The sequence below is a fragment of the Sander vitreus genome, chromosome 13 (genome assembly GCF_031162955.1).
Source record: "Sander vitreus isolate 19-12246 chromosome 13, sanVit1, whole genome shotgun sequence".
In the NCBI taxonomy this organism is placed as follows: domain Eukaryota; kingdom Metazoa; phylum Chordata; class Actinopteri; order Perciformes; family Percidae; genus Sander; species Sander vitreus.
Window position 1 is genome coordinate 20309696 of NC_135867.1, and position 19366 is coordinate 20329061.

Genomic DNA, 19366 nt, shown 5'->3' on the forward strand with positions numbered 1-19366 from the left:
GAGAGAAAATGGGAAGGCATAAATGGAAAAACATTTGTTTTTCCCCCATTTATATCTAAATATGTAAGGGGGCTCAGTGGTGTTTTGGAGGAGAGACAACATGGTCAACAATGCAACACAACAGCGGGGGTTATACACAATGCAGGACACAGAAGATTATGTTGTGGAGCCAGTTAACATTGTTGGCTGTTTGTTTTGGCCAGAATTTGACTTTTGTTGCGAATGAAACATCGAATCCTGGGAAATTATACATCTAAAAACTTAGTTTGTTATTTTTACATTTAAAAAAAACCCTCAGGCCTCAAGACGCTGGCAGAATGTTTGAAATTGTGATAAAAGGCAGACCAAGTGGGTCTCTTTATGAAGTGTTTAATCAGGACATACAAGTAGTTATTGGTAGTCATTAATATATAATTGAATTGGTCGCTACTCTGTGACGTCTTGGGCATACCACAGTGACAATCACAGATTAAATACATGTTACTGACATGACATTGGCAGAACAAAATTAGCACATTCTCCTCCAAAGTAAGTCATATATCACAATATCATTTATATAGTGCTGCTTATTCAAATAATGCATTACAGGCCACAGGTTACATGCCACAGAGATGACAAAAATATCAAATGTGTTTTACTCATACTGCATTTAATCAAACTGTCTCCTTTGCCCGTTCTCTCCATTTCTGACTTTCTTTCCTCTCCAGCCTTTGTGCTGAGCTGTGCATTTCCCAAAGAGCCTGCCGGTGGAGAAGTTACTGTGACCCACCTCCATGCTGGTGGAGAAGCCTACTTTCGCTGTTTCACGGGCTACAAGTTGCAAGGTCCCAAAATGCTCACCTGTCGTAATGCAACCACACCATACTGGAGTGGAAAGGAGCCCCGATGTGTGGGTAAGACAAACCAGTTCTTTGCTACATGTCATGTTAACTCATTAACATTAGAAGCAGTTCAGGGCAGTCAGGTATAGAAGTAATTTTACAAGTAAAATATGGAAATTAAAAATAACTTAAAAATGCTAGGTATATTGTACGCCCTCTTTAGCTTTCCTCTGGGATACAGGTGATTTTGATTAACAAAAGCTTTCACGTGGTTGTCTTCTACCAAGTTGATTAGTTACACTCCAAGGCCAAATGAGCGTGTTTGCATGTGATTAGCAGCACAGGGAGCTATTCTTTGGAGACGGGGAAAAATAAGGCCATTGGACCTGGCTGCCTTAATTAGAACTGGGCTGCATGTCTATCCTTCTCCTGCTGGTTAAGGCTCATCTGCCAGTTGCAGCCTTTCTCCGTGCCTTCCTGCAGCTGCTCGGAACTGATAGTGTTACTGCTGCTGTTTTGCTGTTCTCCTTACCAGTCCATCACACACAGTCACACACTCTTAGACCTAGGTGAGCCTGAGATAGTGTAGTCCAGCCACAATCCACTGGATATTGATGCAATCTATGTTCAGACATCTATGCCCCCACCCCCCCATAGTTGATGTCATTACTTTTCTCATCTGGTCCCTCCAACTCTTTGTCTTCTTTTCTTTTCTCTTGCTGTCCTTCTTGTATAGCATCCTGTGGGGGAATGATGAAAAATGCCACCTATGGTCGTATCGTCTCTCCTGGTTTCCCTGGCAACTACAGCAACAATCTGACGTGCCACTGGGTCCTGGAGGCCCCTGGAGACCACCGGCTTCACATTCACTTTGAGAAGGTGGCTCTGGCAGAGGATGATGACAGGTAGTGTACACACTGCTAAAATCAATCACACGTTGAGAGTGAGCATGTACAGTGTGAATGTTTGTGTGTGCGTGTCCTCAGCTAATAGATGGCACAGAGCTTCAAACTCATTTTCTAACAGTATGCCTGTGGACAGACCATTAACAACCTCAAAGTCTATAAATAACCAAAATCTTTAGGGAGCGACAGATTTGAAAGGACCTTTTTTATCATTATAATCCTTTAACAGTGTTCTATCAAGTGAATGAATTGAAGGGACTACAGAGGGTAGTCAGAGGTAGGAAACAGCAATTGCATTACATTTTTTCTTCAGTAACTTCTGATCCACATGGCTATCGTCACACATGGCCATTCGCCTCATTACCGAGTGGTGGAGAATGTTATCGCAAAGTTATTACAGCCACAACTGGAACAGTGAGCAGCTCTCGGATAGCTTGTAACTTTTTTTTTTATGCTTCCCTCCTTTCAAGGCTCACTTACATCTATTTTAAACTGTCTTCCTTCTCTCTCTGTGTGTTTTTTAGGCTGCTGATTAAGAATGGCAACAACATAGACTCTCCCCCTTTGTACGACTCCTATGAGGTTGAGTATTTGCCCAATGAGGGTGTGCTCAGTACTGGACGTTACTTGTTTATAGAGTTCACCACAGACGGAACAATGACCTCCACTGGTGCAGCCGTCAGATATGAAGGCAGGTTGATCATGCAGTTTGCTTATAGATAATTGGTGTCTTGTCACCTATGTTTGATGCCATGTATTTTTTTGTGTCCACAGCTTTTGCGAAAGGCATGTGTTATGAGCCTTTTGTGAAGTACGGCAACTTCAGCGGCAGCGACTCCACCTACAGTGTGGGTGCAGTGGTTGAATTCTCATGTGACCCTGGCTACACGCTGGAGCAAGGCTCCGTAGTGATTGAGTGCGTGGACGCACAAAACCCACAGTGGAATGAGACCGAGCCGGCTTGTAGGGGTGAGTCAACAGTTTTCATTCCCTCGAGTAATTGTGAGATATGAAATAATTTTTTTTAAATGTGCTTCCAGTGAAGCAGAACTTAGAGACATATATGACTGCCCTAAGGACCCGAGGCTTTGGTTGTCTGCTTGATCATTGCAGGAGTTGTTGAAGTCTTTTTTATTAAAATATTAAAGACCACTGGCAGTTAACTATATCTTCCTAAGCTGCTTTCCTCTGATCCATGATACATTTCCCCTTAAAATTGTAACAATGATTTACTTTGATATGTGTGCTTGCAGGGCAGACATTATAAGTGCTTAAGCTCAAAAAAGGCATACAATACTGTAGTTGGCCTAAGATGAACACAACTACGCTGCACAGACTACGCACCATACAAAATAACTTCCTTCCTTTCTCCTCTCACTCTCTTACACACACACACACACACACACACACACACACACACACACACACACACACACACACACACACACACACACACACAAATACGCTGACCTTACTCTCGGTCTTTGTTGCCTGCATGGTCATTCTGCCATGCAGGGAAATTAAAAAAGCTCTTCTGTAAAGCTAGATATGGGAAATTTTAATTTCATCTACTATGGGTCATGGTCATCAAGCGGTTCAGTGGTAGTATGCAGTTTTACAAGGTTCACGACAAGGAGCCTGCACACTTGATTTCCGCTGGGTTTTATTAAGCATTGAGACTGTGGTTCAATCCTATGAATATATATTATAATATATTTATAATTTCTTTCACCGTTTTACTTGTGCACGTCACAAATGGCTTGATTTGATATATACTTTGCTTTCTAATTTACATGTCACATTGATTGTAATCAAAAATGTTCTGTGTTTTGAAATGTGTTACAATGCATATATTTGTTTCTCAGTGTCACCCTGAGGTGTTTTTGCGTTGCAGCTGTTTGCAGCGGCGAGATCACAGACTCCGCCGGTGTGGTGCTGTCTCCTAATTGGCCTGAGGCTTATGACAAGGGGCAGGACTGCATCTGGGGTATCCATGTGGAAGAGGACAAGAGGATCATGCTTGACATCCAAGTGTAAGAGACTGCACTCAGGTGTAAGACCAGAAATCACACAAGGAGAGGAGCTCAGATTGACCCCGAGATGTTAAACACTCCATCTCCGGACACAAACACACGCACGCTAAGTTTCTTTCTCATCTATTTTCTCACACACTACGACACGCACATGAGGGAGTGTTTCTGTGGTTGCAGCCACTAATTAGATTTTTTTTTTTTTCATCCGCAGCATTAAGAATTCTGTGTAGCTTCCAGCTCGCTCTCTGACCAGATTAGCCAGTAAGCCTCCCTGGTCCTACTTCCCTGGTGTGTGTCTCAGAGTTGGCTTTGAAATGAATATGCTCTGGCAGTGAACTACTCTGAGCCACTTATCCAGCTTTCCCAACTCTAATTCAATGCACATTTACACACATGCACACAGATGTCATAATAGACATAGGCACACTCGTTTTTCCTTCACCTATCACTCTTACTGAAGATAAATGTCCCTTCCACCACACACACCCCTACTTTCTCTTCCAATGTAATGCTCTTAAAAGGAGTGTAAATTATCACATTTCTTTTTTCTTAATGTTACACTAAATGTTTCTTTAAAAACAAAACTATACAAGTGTGTGCATGAGGATATGCATCTTTGTCTGCTTATATTGATTCATCTGTTTGCCTTGTTTGAGTGATTCCCACAATATTTCCATGAACATTTACAACATAAGTAATTTATGTTATTGCCTGAAGTACTTGCACACAATAGGGCACAGAGAGGTAAAAATTAAACCAGTGCGAATACTGCCTGAGGTTGGAGAAAAATAGAGTCACTCAAATCTCAAAAAGAGGCTATGTCTATTGGTCATGGCGGTCATCATGCATGCAATTCCACCCTTCAACTGTTATGTTGGGTTTTCCATATTTATAATTCATACATTCTTCTGTATATTTCTGTACAGTTGATGAAATTGCAAGCTTTAATTATGACATGGGGTCTGGATGCTGTGCAGATAGACTGAAATCCACAGTGGTAGACCTCCTACAAAAAGCAATTATATTTCTTTGCATTTTTTTGTTACTTGGGCAGTAAAAAGAAAACATATACTACAGTTTTTACCATTAAAGTGAAATAAACGTTTTTTTTTTTATTAGACATATCCGTTTGTGGTCAAGAGCAATGCGTAAAACAATATGATTTTTTCTTAATGAATAAATAAATACCACTAATTAGATAATGTAATATGTAACACAAAGTCACATGCTGTGCAATCTCTGTAGAACTGGATCAGACGGACATTCTCATCTGTGTGGTGGTGTTTTTTTGGGGCAAAGGATCATCTTTTTGTGGTATTCTACAAACCACTGCTGAAACACAAGAAAAGAAAGAGTGTTTACTGTTCACTTCAACTGGGACACAATTTGGGCAGAAGCTGGACTACGCCCCAGAGATTAGAGTGGTCACAGTCCACAAACATTATTTGGCTTTGACTCATTACCAGAATCAGCCTGTGTGTACCTATAGTGACTGTACTTTCACTGAAAAACATAAGAAATCATACTGATACCAATATACTTTGGAATAACATTAGATTTCTCATATTGACTACATATTAAAATGTTGTATTGCATGGCAATATTCTGTTATTTAAGTTTTAATTACAAGTAAATCTAAAATATACTTAGTAGAAAAGCTCCAGGGATTCCCTCAAAGTGGTGGCATATAGTCAACAGAGGGTTTGGTGGGATGGTACAGGCTCAGGTTGTATTCTGCTGCATGGTCACAATACATTATCTCTCAGGCTTACAGTGACTGATATATGAGCCATCACTCAAATATGGTCCACAGATCAAAGGGAATAATGGCATCAGAGGAAACAAATTACTCACAATTTCTGAAGGGTTTTTGTGTGACCCCAGTTGCCTCCCTGTTCTTTAGTTGGAGATTAAGATAAGTGATTATTGTCTGATGTTAAAAGTCAACCAGAGCACCTTGTGTAAAAAGATCAGAGAGGATTTTCCCCTACAGGAGTAAACCAGTTGGATTTGAGGTAAACTGATTTTCATTCAGAGATCCCTTTTTTAAATTGCACCAGCCTTATATTTGTTTTAATCCGAGCCACATGAGGCCGCTCGCTGCAAATTAATGGTGCTGTGGCCAGCAGAGGTGTATAAAGGACTAGAGACCCATACTTGAGTAAAGGTACAAGTGCTCTATCAAAAAAGTGACTTGAGTAGAAGTAGAAGTGCTCTTTAAGCACAACACTTAAGTAGAAGTACTAAAGTATTAAAAAAATATTGTACTTAAGTATTACAAGTAGTTTATTTTAAAATGTACTACTCAAGTACTGAAAGTAAAAGTACAAGTATTGTGTTATTTAATTATTCAAGAAAGCAATCAAAAGTTTGAATATCATATTGTTTATATTATGACAAATGTTTAGCCAAGGCTGTAGCCAAAGGAATTAACAAATATGAATTATATTAAAAATAACAAATATTAACAAATACTGAAATAAAATGTACAATTATCACACTGTGCAAGTAAAATAAACATCCTCTCTAGCACAGTAACGATTAAAGCCCCCAAAAAAGTTATCACACACTAGCTAGTAACATGTGATGAACAGGGAAGTTAGCAAGCTAGCAAAGTACAGATAAACTAGCAGCTTCACTTCACAGGGTCAAACGGTTAACATTCAGGACTCACTGCAGACTCAAACAACTCAGGAATAGTTTAATCTGCTGCAACAATAGCTAAATAGAAAGAGTACAAACTTACATCGTCTCTAACTTCTGAACGGGCAACCGTAATGAAAAGAAACACGACGCGATCTCGGGGATTTCTTACATAAATTACGCAATTAGCGTACGTAACTAACGTACACACACTAACCTACACAGTCTCTGTAGCGTGAGGAATTCACAACAGTAACCAGTAACGATGCAGCACAAAAAATCTATCGGAGTAAAAGTATTAAACTCATCGAAAATATGTACTCAAGTAAAAGTGGAAGTAGGAGAAAAAAATAATACTCCAGTAGAGTATAGAGTAGAGTACAGCCTTTTAGTACTTAAGTAGAGTAGTGAAGTAGTTCTACTTCGTTACTATACAGCTCTGGTGGCCAGCTCTAGTTTATCTCAAGGTTGGTCATGCATGGATGATCACTGCAGTAGAAACCCACAGCTTGTCTGATCCCTGCAGACCCTCCCATTACCCTTATGTCTGGTCCGCTCATCTTGAGAAGAGCATTCCCAAAGATAGGTCAACGTGGAATTTGTCTGTTTGTGTACACGCGTTATGCGTGTTGAAGTGACAAACGGCTCTTGTGGATTAGAGCTGTCTCATTATAAGGGTGGGCACACACTTTTCCACATTAATGAGAATGTTTTCTGTATTATCATTCATCACTATGCCTGTGCTGGCAATTACAGTGGAGCAGTGTGCATAATGAGGACTGATTAATTAATTTAGGCCAAACAGGAGGGCTGGCTCTTTGCTAATTAACATGGAGCATGGCTCGAGCAAGAGCAGGAGACAAGAGGTTACAGCTGATATCCCCACCTGTGGAACACAACAAGGTAAAATGATTCACATGTGGATTTTAGCATTCAGAGTATATTGTATAGTAGAAATGTGTTACACGTTTCAACACAGAGAGGAAAGTCTGTTTTACAATGTTTTTGTCAGTTTACCGAGAAGGATCAGGGACATTTTAAATAGAACATTCTGGGATTATAGAGTCCTCCTGTGGAGACTCGGAGCATTACATGCCATATGCATGTGTACTGTGCTGGATAGGTGCCCAGGAAATAAATAGGCGTTTTAATTAAAAAAGAGAACCTTTTTTGGCTGAGCAGAACAATTCAAATGTCAAATATGTGTAGGAAAAGATGTTGAAGCAGTTAGAGTTACTGGATATTTTTAAGGTTCTTTAGACTTGACTTGACAGATCAGTGAAGGTGACAAAATGCCTAGAGGTCTCTACAAAACACAGCTGTCATCCCTTCATCGGCAGAATTGAGCTGGTGCCATTGGTTTGCAGAGTAGTTTTCAGAAAGTCCTTTTTCAAAACAGACTTCTGGAACTTTGCAAACACCCAAGTCACGTCGATGAAGGAGACATTTAATCCAATAGGACAACTCTAAAGTATTGCTTTTAAATTGTTTTTGAAATTGGCTTTGTGCATCATTTCCTGTGAGCTTTAAAAGCCAGTTTTACACTCTCACACATCACTATTTTGCCATCACTTTGGCTAGAGGTAGATTGAGGCTGATGATTGGTGATTTGTTTAAGTTGATTGCTGGGTTGTGCCAGTATGTATTTTAATCATTGCCTATTTTATGCTCGTATTTATAGTAACATGTAGCAGTTGAGTAGCTGTTACCAAAGTTGAATTTCAATTTCTTTGTCTTCAAGAATGAAATAATACAGTAAACAAAAACAGTTATTGCATGGGTCAAAATTGTAGTACCTCACGGTAGTCTGATATATAATAATGTCACATCAAAATGGAACACAGGACAAGGAGTGACTGCTTTTCTTTCTGGAGTGATTGCCAGGTTGCTATAGAGAAGGCAGCTGTGTGACCTGCAGCAACTCACTACAGAGTGCTGTGTAAGTCTGGACTGCAGAAATTGTATGTTTGGCATTTAGTGTTGATACCAGGATTTCGAAAGCATTTCAAGCAGGCAGTGGAGCAAATGAATGCACATATACTCCCTCTCCCTCATCGAAAGATTCTGGATCTGGACTCGCCCCATCCACCACCACTGCTGCTCGCGCTAGGTTAACACCCATTTGGTGACTACATTCTAGCATAGGTTGACAGGTTAAAGCAACAATAAGTAACTTTTAGCTGCAGCTGTAGTTCCAATGAGACAACCTGTAAGGGGACCGAAGCGGGAAAAGTTACATAGTGTTGCTTTAAAGCTACATTGTGTAAGAATTTCTCCCATCTAGCGGTGAAATTGTATATGACAACCAACTAAATATTACTTTCTATCCCCTCCTATTCCGAGCGCATTTTAACTTCTACGGTGGCCGTATAATTCCAAGAAGTACGACTTCGTCTGTGAGAGTTCCTTCCAGTGTAATAATAGTTTTACGTTATTTTGGTACCATTTCATTGCTAACATCAGCTACCAGGTTCCCAAACATATGCAAGCTAATGTTAGTAAAGTATCAGTGCTATCGTTATTCTGTATGTTGTACTAGATTAATAGTGTAAGGCAATGTTTACAGCGTATGAGAGAAGCAACGGAGGTTTGTTGTGTTTAATATATTTCTCTGAGCAGTATGAACAATGTCAATGAAACCGAAATTAGCTCTTAGTATCTCCAGCTAGTTTGTGTTACAACTGCACATGACGTGATGTCTGCCAGGGAAATCACGACACATATGATAACGTTTATGTTACAAGGTAGACAATCCGACGTTCTAGCGTTATGCACAACCATGCAACCAAGCAACTATAAAACTTCGAATTTACACAAAAAGGCTGAATTACCTTTTGAGAAGAAAGCAGGCAACTTCGGCGTCCCTTTTAAAATCCTTGCTCCTTATGAGCTCTTTCCATCTTGGAAAAGCCACTCCAATATTAACTTTGGTCTTGTTGCTTTGCCTGTTTCGTTTTAATTCTCTTTTTAACTTCCTTGGCGCCTCCGTTACATGTCCTAGATAGGCGCTCCATCTTCAACCGGCTTTCAAAACTGCCGGCAGTCGCAGAGTAATCTTCTCCCCCTCCCTGGCATTCGTCACGGTGCCAGTGAGTGTAAAAGCGAAGGTATGTCCCTCTTTGGCTAACGTATTTTAAAGATGGAGGTGCAACATGGTAGAAGACATTGGAGCGAGTCACTCCAGTGTATTCTGAATGATTCTGAATGGCAGATTCTAAGCGTACGAGAATACTTTGAATAGTTGGAAGTAATTACACATGAATAAGCACATAATTGTGAAAGAACAAAGGGCTTTTTGAATCAACTCAAAAAAGTACACAATAGAGCTTTAAAGCAGCGCAAACCAAGATGGCTAGAAACATTTGGGAGATTCATCCATAGGCCTACATGTTTAGCCTCACGCCAGGTTCAGAAAGGAGTACAGCGGACAAGCCGTCGAGCCCGTGCAGCCGTTTCATGCAGCCCTGTGGGCAGCCGTTACACAGCCCCGCGGGCGCGCTCGCAATCTGCAGTGATAGTTTCAGCATCCTGTCTGAGCCATAAGCCAGACCCTGAATCAGATGAGGATTCTGTTATGCACTGAAATCAGCGACTAGCAGACATATCAGAATGGTTGGTGTAGTTAGCATCTATTATTAATAGAGATTGTGTGTTTTCGCTCTCTGTACTGAGAGTCCACTCTACGCTGGAGGTTTCAGGTTTCTTTGCTGGCTCGACAGCGATTGGTTTACAGATAAGTGACATACCTAATTAAGCTTCATACGTTTGAATCTCAGGTTTCAGGGAAGTGCACAGACATCTCCTCTTCCAGGAGAGGAATGTGATAACATGTTTCTAGTGACAAACTTTGCACAGATACAGTATAGTCAAGGTCAGAAATTTTAGGAGACGTAAACATAAGAAAAACACATTTTTGAGTGCAGGGGGACTTTAAAGGCATCAAGGTTGACTGCAGCATTGTAGATGAGTTAGAGCGACTTTAGGAACCCAGACAGGGGGAAAGGCTACAGTGTGTCAAGTGGGCAAGCGTACAATTTGCCAATGCTGTCGACTATAAATCTGATGTTTTTTGGATATGGCTGCAGTGTTGGCCTTGTATCTTTTCCGACATCAGATCAAAGTTGTTGTTGTCAGTTGTGAAATAACTACTGCAGAGGAATGTTTTTGCCTATCAGTAATCAGTTGTGTGTCTCAGCCAGTCAGAAAGAAAAAGGAGAATTTAGTGCTGATGTCACCGAGATTTGTGGGATGGCACAGGCAAAATAATTTGAATCAAAGACAAAGAGGTCCAAGACCAAATCCTCAGCCGAAAATGTGAAGACAAACTCTAGACTTCGATCTCTCCATGAAGATGAGACACAGAGAAGCACAGACTCAATCGTGAGCTGCTTTGACTTCTAAAAGATAATGATGAACTGAAAGCAGATTTCATCAAGTGCACGTTTGTGGTATACGGTTGTAATGAAAGGAGGAAGATCAGCAGCAATGTTATTGAGCTCTATCTCCATACCAGATGAGGGAAACAAGCTAAAGAATATGGCGTTGCGGCGTTAATAAGATGTACTAATGTGAAGGAGAGTAGAATGCATTACAGTAGAAAAAATAGATCCATGTGAAAACCCTCTGGAGAACGGCTAAACGTATACAGTATGTAGCAAAATGGAGCAGCACTTGCTATATTTGTGTGTCGAGTTCGATGAAATTCATAGACTGGAGGTAATCACACATTACAAGATTGCCAACTGACAGTACCACATCCGTCCTTGCCTAGTCTTAATGCAGGGAGACCTTTTGGAGATAAGGTGAAATACAGTGCAATGATAAGGTGCATTGTTGACATGAGCAGCAGGTGGAGGATATCACCTGAATAGAATTGAAGTGTGAGATGTGGAGATAAAAAATGTGGCTGTGGTGTTCCTCTGTGGACTTTACTGTGACAGCACTACTCCTACTGCTAATAAAAATTCCCATTGTCATTCCATGACACTAAGTGCGTGTGAAGGGGGCATCTTATTCATAGGGTACCGGTATGCCTCAAAGAATGTAGGTGCCCAGAGTGTGAAATAATTCAGTTCATTCTGTTGATCTCCTTCTCTTTTTTCACACTTTTACCATTTCCATATATGCATTAAGTGTTCCCATTGCAGTTTGAAAATGGGAATTGGCATTGTCATTCCTGTCACTTTTACCCCAGCCACTGTTTGTTGGAGAACTAACTGTTAGCTGTCCAACTAACCAGAGGGAGTACATTGTCACTCCCATTCACGCAGCTGGCATCTATTTTTGTCAGATTTGGCTTTGACTTTTTATTTTAGCACCAGCACATTGCACAAGCAGGCAGTGGAATCCAGTCATTGCAGTTATGTTTCTGTCTTAAATATTTACCTGCAGGGACTTGCTAGCTTCAACAAGTGATCCATAATGAATCCTTGTGGGTCTAATTATTTAAATTGTTCCTTAATTCCTAGTCTCGGTGAATAAAGTGTAAGTGGGTGCATTTTGTTTGCATGCTTGTTTCTACTTTTCTATGGGGGAGGTTGTGAATAAAACTGTCAATCACAGAAGAAGCCTCGTCAAAGGCTCCTACAAGTGCGTTTGTTCCAACAAGGCTAAAAAAATTAAGTCTGTGCATATTGAAACATCATGTTCAGTCGTCTAGTCTCATTGGCTTGGTTGATCAATCTGACGTTGCCAGAAAAAGAAGGAGACATGTGCCTCAAACTCAATTCTTAATACAAGCTTTGCATGTTGAGTCTGTGCATTAATGTGTCCACACAAGCTCCCCTCTTGAAATGAAAAAGAAGAAGCCAAGACATCTCAATGATATAAATAGTGTGTCAGATAGGTGATTCAAATCAGTGAGCTCACAGGGCAATCAACATGAACATAGACATAGAGTTCTTAGAGAGGTCATTCTTTAGGAGAGAAAGCCCACATGTACATATTTTAAAAAAGTAATATCACAAAGAACAAATTAATAGAAAGTAATAGTATTTTACATCAAAGTAGTGTGTTCTTGTATCTTTGTGGGTTCACACCCAAGTGATACGGTGATACATTTTGCACTCATTACCTCAGAGGACAATAGTACCAAACAATACATTTAGCATGTGTCTTTTTTTGCATGTTTTTGATGGAGATGCATCATTGTATTTTGCACCCAAAATACTTCAAAATATTTTGTGAATTGCACATTTAAATTCAGATTTTCATATCCACTGAAATGATATTCAAAACAACTTGCTCTTTGTTTATTTAACCTTAAATGTTGCACCATGTGTGTTACTTCATGTGTTCTCCTGCTGACATATTGCTTACATTTAAATGTATACATTGCATGCATGTTTTTCTACTTTCTTTCTTTTTACTACTGATTTTTACTGTGTCTCTTGACAAAGTGTGACCTCTCTATTAACTCTATTTCTATGTTCCTGTTGATTGCCCTGTGACCTCAGTGATTTGAATCCCCTGTCTTTCTGCCACTCTATGTATGTCTCTCAGGTGCTGTGTGATTATTTCTTTTAATCAGCAGTGCAAATGAATAGAGAACTGCTGAGGGTTTGTTACCATGATGGGAAAATAGTTTGGTTTGCTTGGTCAAGCACAGGAAATGGAATTGGCGAGCTCATGCAGGGGGCAGGTGATTAAATAGCTACACATGCAGTGCTCCTATGACGTGCATAAAGAATGGCATTGTGCCATTATTGCTATTAAGTTCTGTTCAACACAACTTGTGAATATAACACAAAACAATCATGCAACCAATTTGCACTGCTAGTTGGACACCTGCCTTAAGGCACATAAATAGCAATTACTTTCGCCTGCTTATTATATCAGTGGGGAACTACAACTTCTGTGGCTTATGTTTTTTTACCATTCTCCATCCCCTGTGTGTGAATAAATGTCAAGCCTTGCTGATGTTCTTTAAAGGACATATGAATCTACAAATGGAAAAGGTTAATGCATTCTCAAGTTATTCAATGACAGCAGAGATGCTGTCTAACTGACGCTTGGCTGCCTCATATTCAATTTTATATGAGCATTATAGCTAACATTTAGATATTAAAATTTTTTATTAGATCTTATTTACACATCCAAGGCCTTTAGTCTTCCATTACTGTTCTATAATCCTACTGTTCATGCATTGCAGTTTTTTTTAGGTCTAGTGACCTCAAGGATAATATTATATTATGCTCATATATTTGCAGATATACACTTTAGTACATATTCATGAGACCAATGTGGGGAGGGAAGAGACATACATCATGAATTATTTAGTGTTTACTTCACATCAGATCCATCCAATATAAACAGAATTAATATTTTTGAAGTACTGCCGACATCGGCTTATTCCATCAGCTTTTGTTTTCATCAGCCGAGGAAGATAACAGTCACTTAACTGTTCAAGCTCTGAGCAAAATGCACAGCAAACATACCACATAACCACAGACATGGGACATTCTGTATAGCTATGCATGAACATGTTAATTCATATCATTCAGAAGACATTTAACAACTTGTTTGTCTGTTCTAGTCTCAATGTCGGTAAAAATGACCTGCTGACCTTTTATGATGGAGATGACCTGACGGCAAACATCCTGGGCCAGTACAGCGGCACACGGCCACACTTCAAGCTCTATACCTCCATGGCTGATGTCACTATTCAATTTCAGTCCGATCCTGCAACTAACATCTATGGCTACAACAACGGCTTTGTGATCCACTTCTTTGGTAAGACTGTGATTTTGGTTTTATTTTTGATTAAATTGGGATATTTTTTTTACATTACATGTCATTTACATGTCATTTAGCTGACGCTTTTATCCAAAGCGACTTACAATTGCTATATATGTCAGAAGTCGCACGCCTCTGGAGCAACTAGGGGTTAAGTGTCTTGCTCAGGGACACATTGGTTGATGTATCGCAGTGGGAATCAAACCCAGGTCTCCCACACTAAAGGCATGTGTCATATCCACTGCGCCATCATCACCCCGATTTTTAAATCAAATAACTACATTTTTTTCTTTGGTTAGCTACAGTCCATAGCTTTCTCTTGGAATAAAATGTATGATACACTTTTAGTGTAAAATCTCTATTGCAAGACAGACAAGAAACCAAACAATGGTACCAAGCATGTAATGTAAAATGTTGAACATACCTATAACCCAGCAGGTTTCCAATTACAAAAAAAGTCAATTTGTTCCTCTTTCTCTTGATTTGCCTCTGTCTGTCTTCTGGCTTATCCCGGGTGCACAGGATGAGATAACAAAAAACAGAAACAAAATAATGGGGTACACTTTGACATCAGCTGGTTTTGCCCAATGCTTTGTGTTCTTGGCCCTGTATGCTGTAGTTTGGGAGGCGAAGATTGACTGCTGCCAAACACATGCTGTGTTTCTCCCAGCAAACATCACAAGCCTCTATTTACATTGTCCTCCCAAATTGCTGCTGTTTAGTGCACACACAACTGACAATTTGCAGTTGTATTCATTCCCTGCAGAGGATGTTGTTATATATCAATGTTAGATTTCCTTGAGGAACCTCACCATGTGTCTCTTTACAATCCCATATAAAGAATGAACATTACACAAGGAAATGGAACAATGCCTTTCCTCATTGTGTCAACATAAATAGGTAGACTATTTGTAATTTTCCATTCCCCATTCTGTCTCTCCTTTCTCCAACATAACTCCTCCAACGCCAACAGAGGTGCCAAGGAACGACACCTGCTCTGAGCTACCGGAGATCACCAATGGCTGGAAGAGCACGTCCCACCCTGACCTCATCCACGGCACCGTCATTACCTACCAGTGCTACCCTGGGTACGAGCTGGTGGGCTCGGAGATCCTCATGTGCCAGTGGGATCTCACTTGGAGCGGTGATGTGCCGAGATGTCAGGAAGGTGAGATGAAGTACACAAAACCTAGTGCTTTCTTCATTTGTTCACACTGTGAGAGTGAGTGGGAGTGGGAGTAAGACTTCACCAGTCATACAGTCATACCAATCCTTTGGCATAGGTGTCATAGTGAGCAGACTAGATTTCGTAATAAAACTCTGCAAAAGAAAATGCCACATAAAACTAAAACAAAAAAACAAGGGGGACATACCAACACCATGGCATTTCTCCACGCCTCGTCTCTGTGTTCACCTTCGCTAGCTCACTGCAGACGATAGGCCATGCTGGGAATATGAACATTTTTCCATAACCGGCGGGTAAACATGCCTTTTAGACAGCAAATGTTGTAAGCATGTTCTTTGTTTATCTTTACAACCATTCGCCGAAACAACCTAGCCTGGTGTAGGTTGCTAGCTCGGAGGTTGTTGTTGTTGTTGTTGTTTCACGTAGCGACGGGGATTTTGAAAACAGTAACACACAGATAGCGGAACAGGAGGAGAATTCCGTCTGAAAAAGGCAGCCAATTGCAGGCTTATACACACAGTGTACATCCTCTGATTCAGATTTTTTTATTTTGCCTATGATCCTCCATAGTAGCAGTGGTTGCAACTGTGATTTGTAAACTTAAAGGGGAACTCCACCGATTTTACACCTCAGTGTCATTAACAGGTCTTGAGGAGTACTACTGCATATGTAAAAAGCCTTTTGTGGCTCCAGAGGGACCTGGGCGACATCTGATCATTCACTTCAAGTGATTAGACTCAGCATTAGATGAGTCCAAAGAGAATACAAGTTTGAAAATCAAAAAGAAATCTGTGTCGAGCTCTGTAGCCCACTTCTCATCTTTGTTTGAGGCTACCAGCTTTATTAGCCGCTACTAGCATTATTAGACAACTCTGACTGAACTGTTTGCGTTGCATTGTGGGTAATGTAGGCGTTGTGGTTTGGACAACAAAGAACAAGGTATCTCTGGCTTTCTGCTTGAATTTTGATCCTTGTGTGGCATTAAGACAGGTCCTTGAAGTACCTGTTATAAATGTACCTGTTCATTTGTCTTTTATCTTAGAAAAAACTATTATTATTTCGCTTTGTTAAAATGTTTTATTACTTTACTACTATCAACAATGATCACGAATATTCATTATCATTTGTTTCTGTGATGCACCAGTTATGACATGTCAGGACCCTGGAAATGTGGAGCACAGTCATAAGGTGATCACAGGCAACCGTTTCACCGTTGGATCGACAGTGCAGTTTATCTGTAATAAAGGCTACATCCTGTCTGGCAGCAGCCTCCTCACCTGCTACAACCGAGATTCAGCCACACCCAAGTGGAACGAGAGGCTGCCCAAGTGTGCCCGTAAGTCGAATCAGTCAGAAACATACATATGCATGCACACAAACGTACTTAACACTCACCCACGCTGTTTGAGTGCTTTCAATATATAATTTAAACACTTAACTGATGTGCTGATTGTGTGCTCCTTTTGTTTCTTTAGTTACCATAGGAAAGCTTTTTTGCACACCTCTTTTGTCGGGCAGCTGCGTAGGATATGATCAAAAGAAAAATATTTATTTAGAAAAATACAACGTTTCGGTCTTAGACCTTCATCAGGTAAATTCACACATTCACCTCAACCATAGCCTTAAATAGTTTGGTTGACTAACCAGGAATAAATCAGGTCCGGCTCTTGAATGATGTCATTCATTTACAAAGTGGCACTCCCATCACGGACTGTGAACAGGAAAAGGCAGAAAAAATGCCACTCAGTACATTTAAAAACAATGGATAATCAGACCAGTTATGTTATAGGCTCATAATCAATACATTGTCACTAGCCCAATAGTTTTCTACACTTAATCAGAGAGGACACAGTCCATTCAAAAGTGGATCATTTGGTTAAATTACATTGTAGCAGTCCATATGCACCTGTACAATGAACAGTTCCTGAGGATAAACTAATGAGGAAAAAACAAGGAAAAAACATCAAATTAGCATAAAATGATATTGAGATTAAATACATCATTAAGGCCTTTTGGCGATAGCGTCTGCAAAGTTTCTTTAGTTACCACAACTAATCCACGTATACTGAATTATGTATTCTTCGTCTATGGCCTTCAACAAAATAAAATGTCAATCCTGCCTTTCAGTTCTCTGTTAATGTGCCTGTTGCTTTTATTCAGTGTGTCAACTGTTGAAAATGATGGACAATAATATTTTTGTGACGTAAGATATTGTCCTGCCTCTCAGCTGAAAAATACGAGCCATGCAGGAACCCCGGCGCTGCCTCCACCAGTGTGCAGAGCTCTGAAAAGGCCTTTTACCAAGCAGGAGAGATGCTGACCTTCTCCTGCCACTCAGGCTACGAGCTGCAGGGTGGTGCCACCATTTACTGTATCCCTGGACACCCGTCACAGTGGAATAGCACTCCCCCTGCCTGCAGAGGTAAATCATACCCTCACACTGTAGCAAACGTTTTCGTTTTCACAGTACAATTGTCACTTTTCGAAATACAGTGCGACCTAAACCATATTACGTGCTATTGATTTAGTTGCTGTTTGTGAATGCAGGGACTTATTCTGTATGTAAGTGTAACATACAGTATGCACTGTGCTTTGTGTTGCACAAATACAAACTGTAATTGTTTCGTTGTAGCATCCTCAACCCAATATGTGAACGAACGCAGGCTAGATGGTGAGTCATGTTTTGAATCATCGCAGAATCATTATTATATTTCTTTTTTGTGCATATTTCAAAGAAATAACACCCGTCTTTTTCTTTATTTAGTTGTTAATATGGATTATAGCATGGAGGGACCCAATATTGCCCTTGCAGTTTTGATTCCGACTGCAATCGTCTTAGTGGTTGTCCTCGGGATTTATGTCTACTTTGCAAAGTAAGTAGTACCTTAAAACTGTATTTATTGCATTTGCAATCAAATGAGCCTTTACATGATGTCCCCTGCTTCTCTACTCTTTACTCAGACTCCAAGGAAAGACTATCAGAATGCCGACATCCTTGCCACCGTATGACAACATGACAGAAGAGTCAGCTTTTGACAATCCTATATATGAGAGCGGAGTAAGTACAGATGTCATGAGCATGCAAGACGTGGATTCACAGAACACCAGTGTGCTGTCCTGATCCTTTCCCATCTGGCTGTCATCCTGTCGTCATCTCATGGTTCACCAGCAGAGGGCACCCTCCACCTCATCTTTCATCACCATGTCAATCATCAGTAAGCGCTAGTGTGATCTTTGCTGATGATGTTGCTCCTAAAAATAGAAAGAAATGACACTTTTCCTCACCTCACTCTGTGATCATTTTGCATCTTGGACTTCCATACTAGTAATGTTTTAGTCTTGCATCATTTACATTGTGGTATGTCATCTCATTCCCCTGTCATATAAATGTATCAAGTTGTATGCTGCAATGACACCAGCTGTGTAAATGCAAATTTGTTAGTGTGCACAAATAAAGTTAAAAAAATGTTCTTACTTTTTTTTTTTATAAAAACAACAGTATTATTAATTCATAGATGTTATTCATATAAAGTATTTCACACATTTAGCACATGTGGGAATAGGGTTAGAGTTACAATGGCTTTGAAAAGTGAATATATAGATTATGTTATCTCTTTTTTGTTATTCTTCTTTTCACGTACTCGTCTCAATTGCGTCCTCTCGTCTTTCCCCCCTGCTTCTTTAGCACTGGCAGTCTCATTCTAGATACTAAACCCTGTCAGTCTGTCCACTTTGGCTGTACTGCTGAAGAGCTATGAGGTGAGATATCCTTCTGATGCTGAGAGCACATCTCACTCACTGTCACCTGACCATTTGTTTCGACTACCTCTCCCAACCCGCGACACATTCTGATCTGGTTGATCTTTAGGCGATTTCTTCTATTTACACTGGATGTCTAAACCTCATGTCTGTATTTACAGACCACGCTAATGTAAGTACAGTATACAGAACCACTGGCTGGTGAGACTTGTAAACACAGTGTTGGTGCAGTCATGAGATACATGGCCTCTTGTGAAATACAAATCATGTTTGTTTACACCTAAA

At 40.2% G+C, this 19366-nt stretch overlaps 1 protein-coding gene across 1 annotated transcript in view; it reads left to right on the top strand.

Moving 5' to 3' along the window:
* The window catches only part of LOC144527675 (seizure protein 6 homolog), an 88333-nt gene extending 69568 nt beyond the window's left edge, over positions 1-18765 (top strand). The window contains exons 5-16 of the mRNA XM_078265883.1: positions 708-893; positions 1558-1726; positions 2251-2417; positions 2501-2695; positions 3621-3759; positions 13937-14133; positions 15110-15304; positions 16467-16658; positions 17550-17744; positions 17955-17993; positions 18087-18195; positions 18284-18765. Of these exons, the coding sequence (XP_078122009.1) occupies positions 708-893; positions 1558-1726; positions 2251-2417; positions 2501-2695; positions 3621-3759; positions 13937-14133; positions 15110-15304; positions 16467-16658; positions 17550-17744; positions 17955-17993; positions 18087-18195; positions 18284-18443 (1943 nt within the window). The 3' untranslated portion in view covers positions 18444-18765. The remainder of the gene's footprint in view (positions 1-707; positions 894-1557; positions 1727-2250; positions 2418-2500; positions 2696-3620; positions 3760-13936; positions 14134-15109; positions 15305-16466; positions 16659-17549; positions 17745-17954; positions 17994-18086; positions 18196-18283) is intronic.
* Positions 18766-19366: the final 601 nt, after the last annotated feature.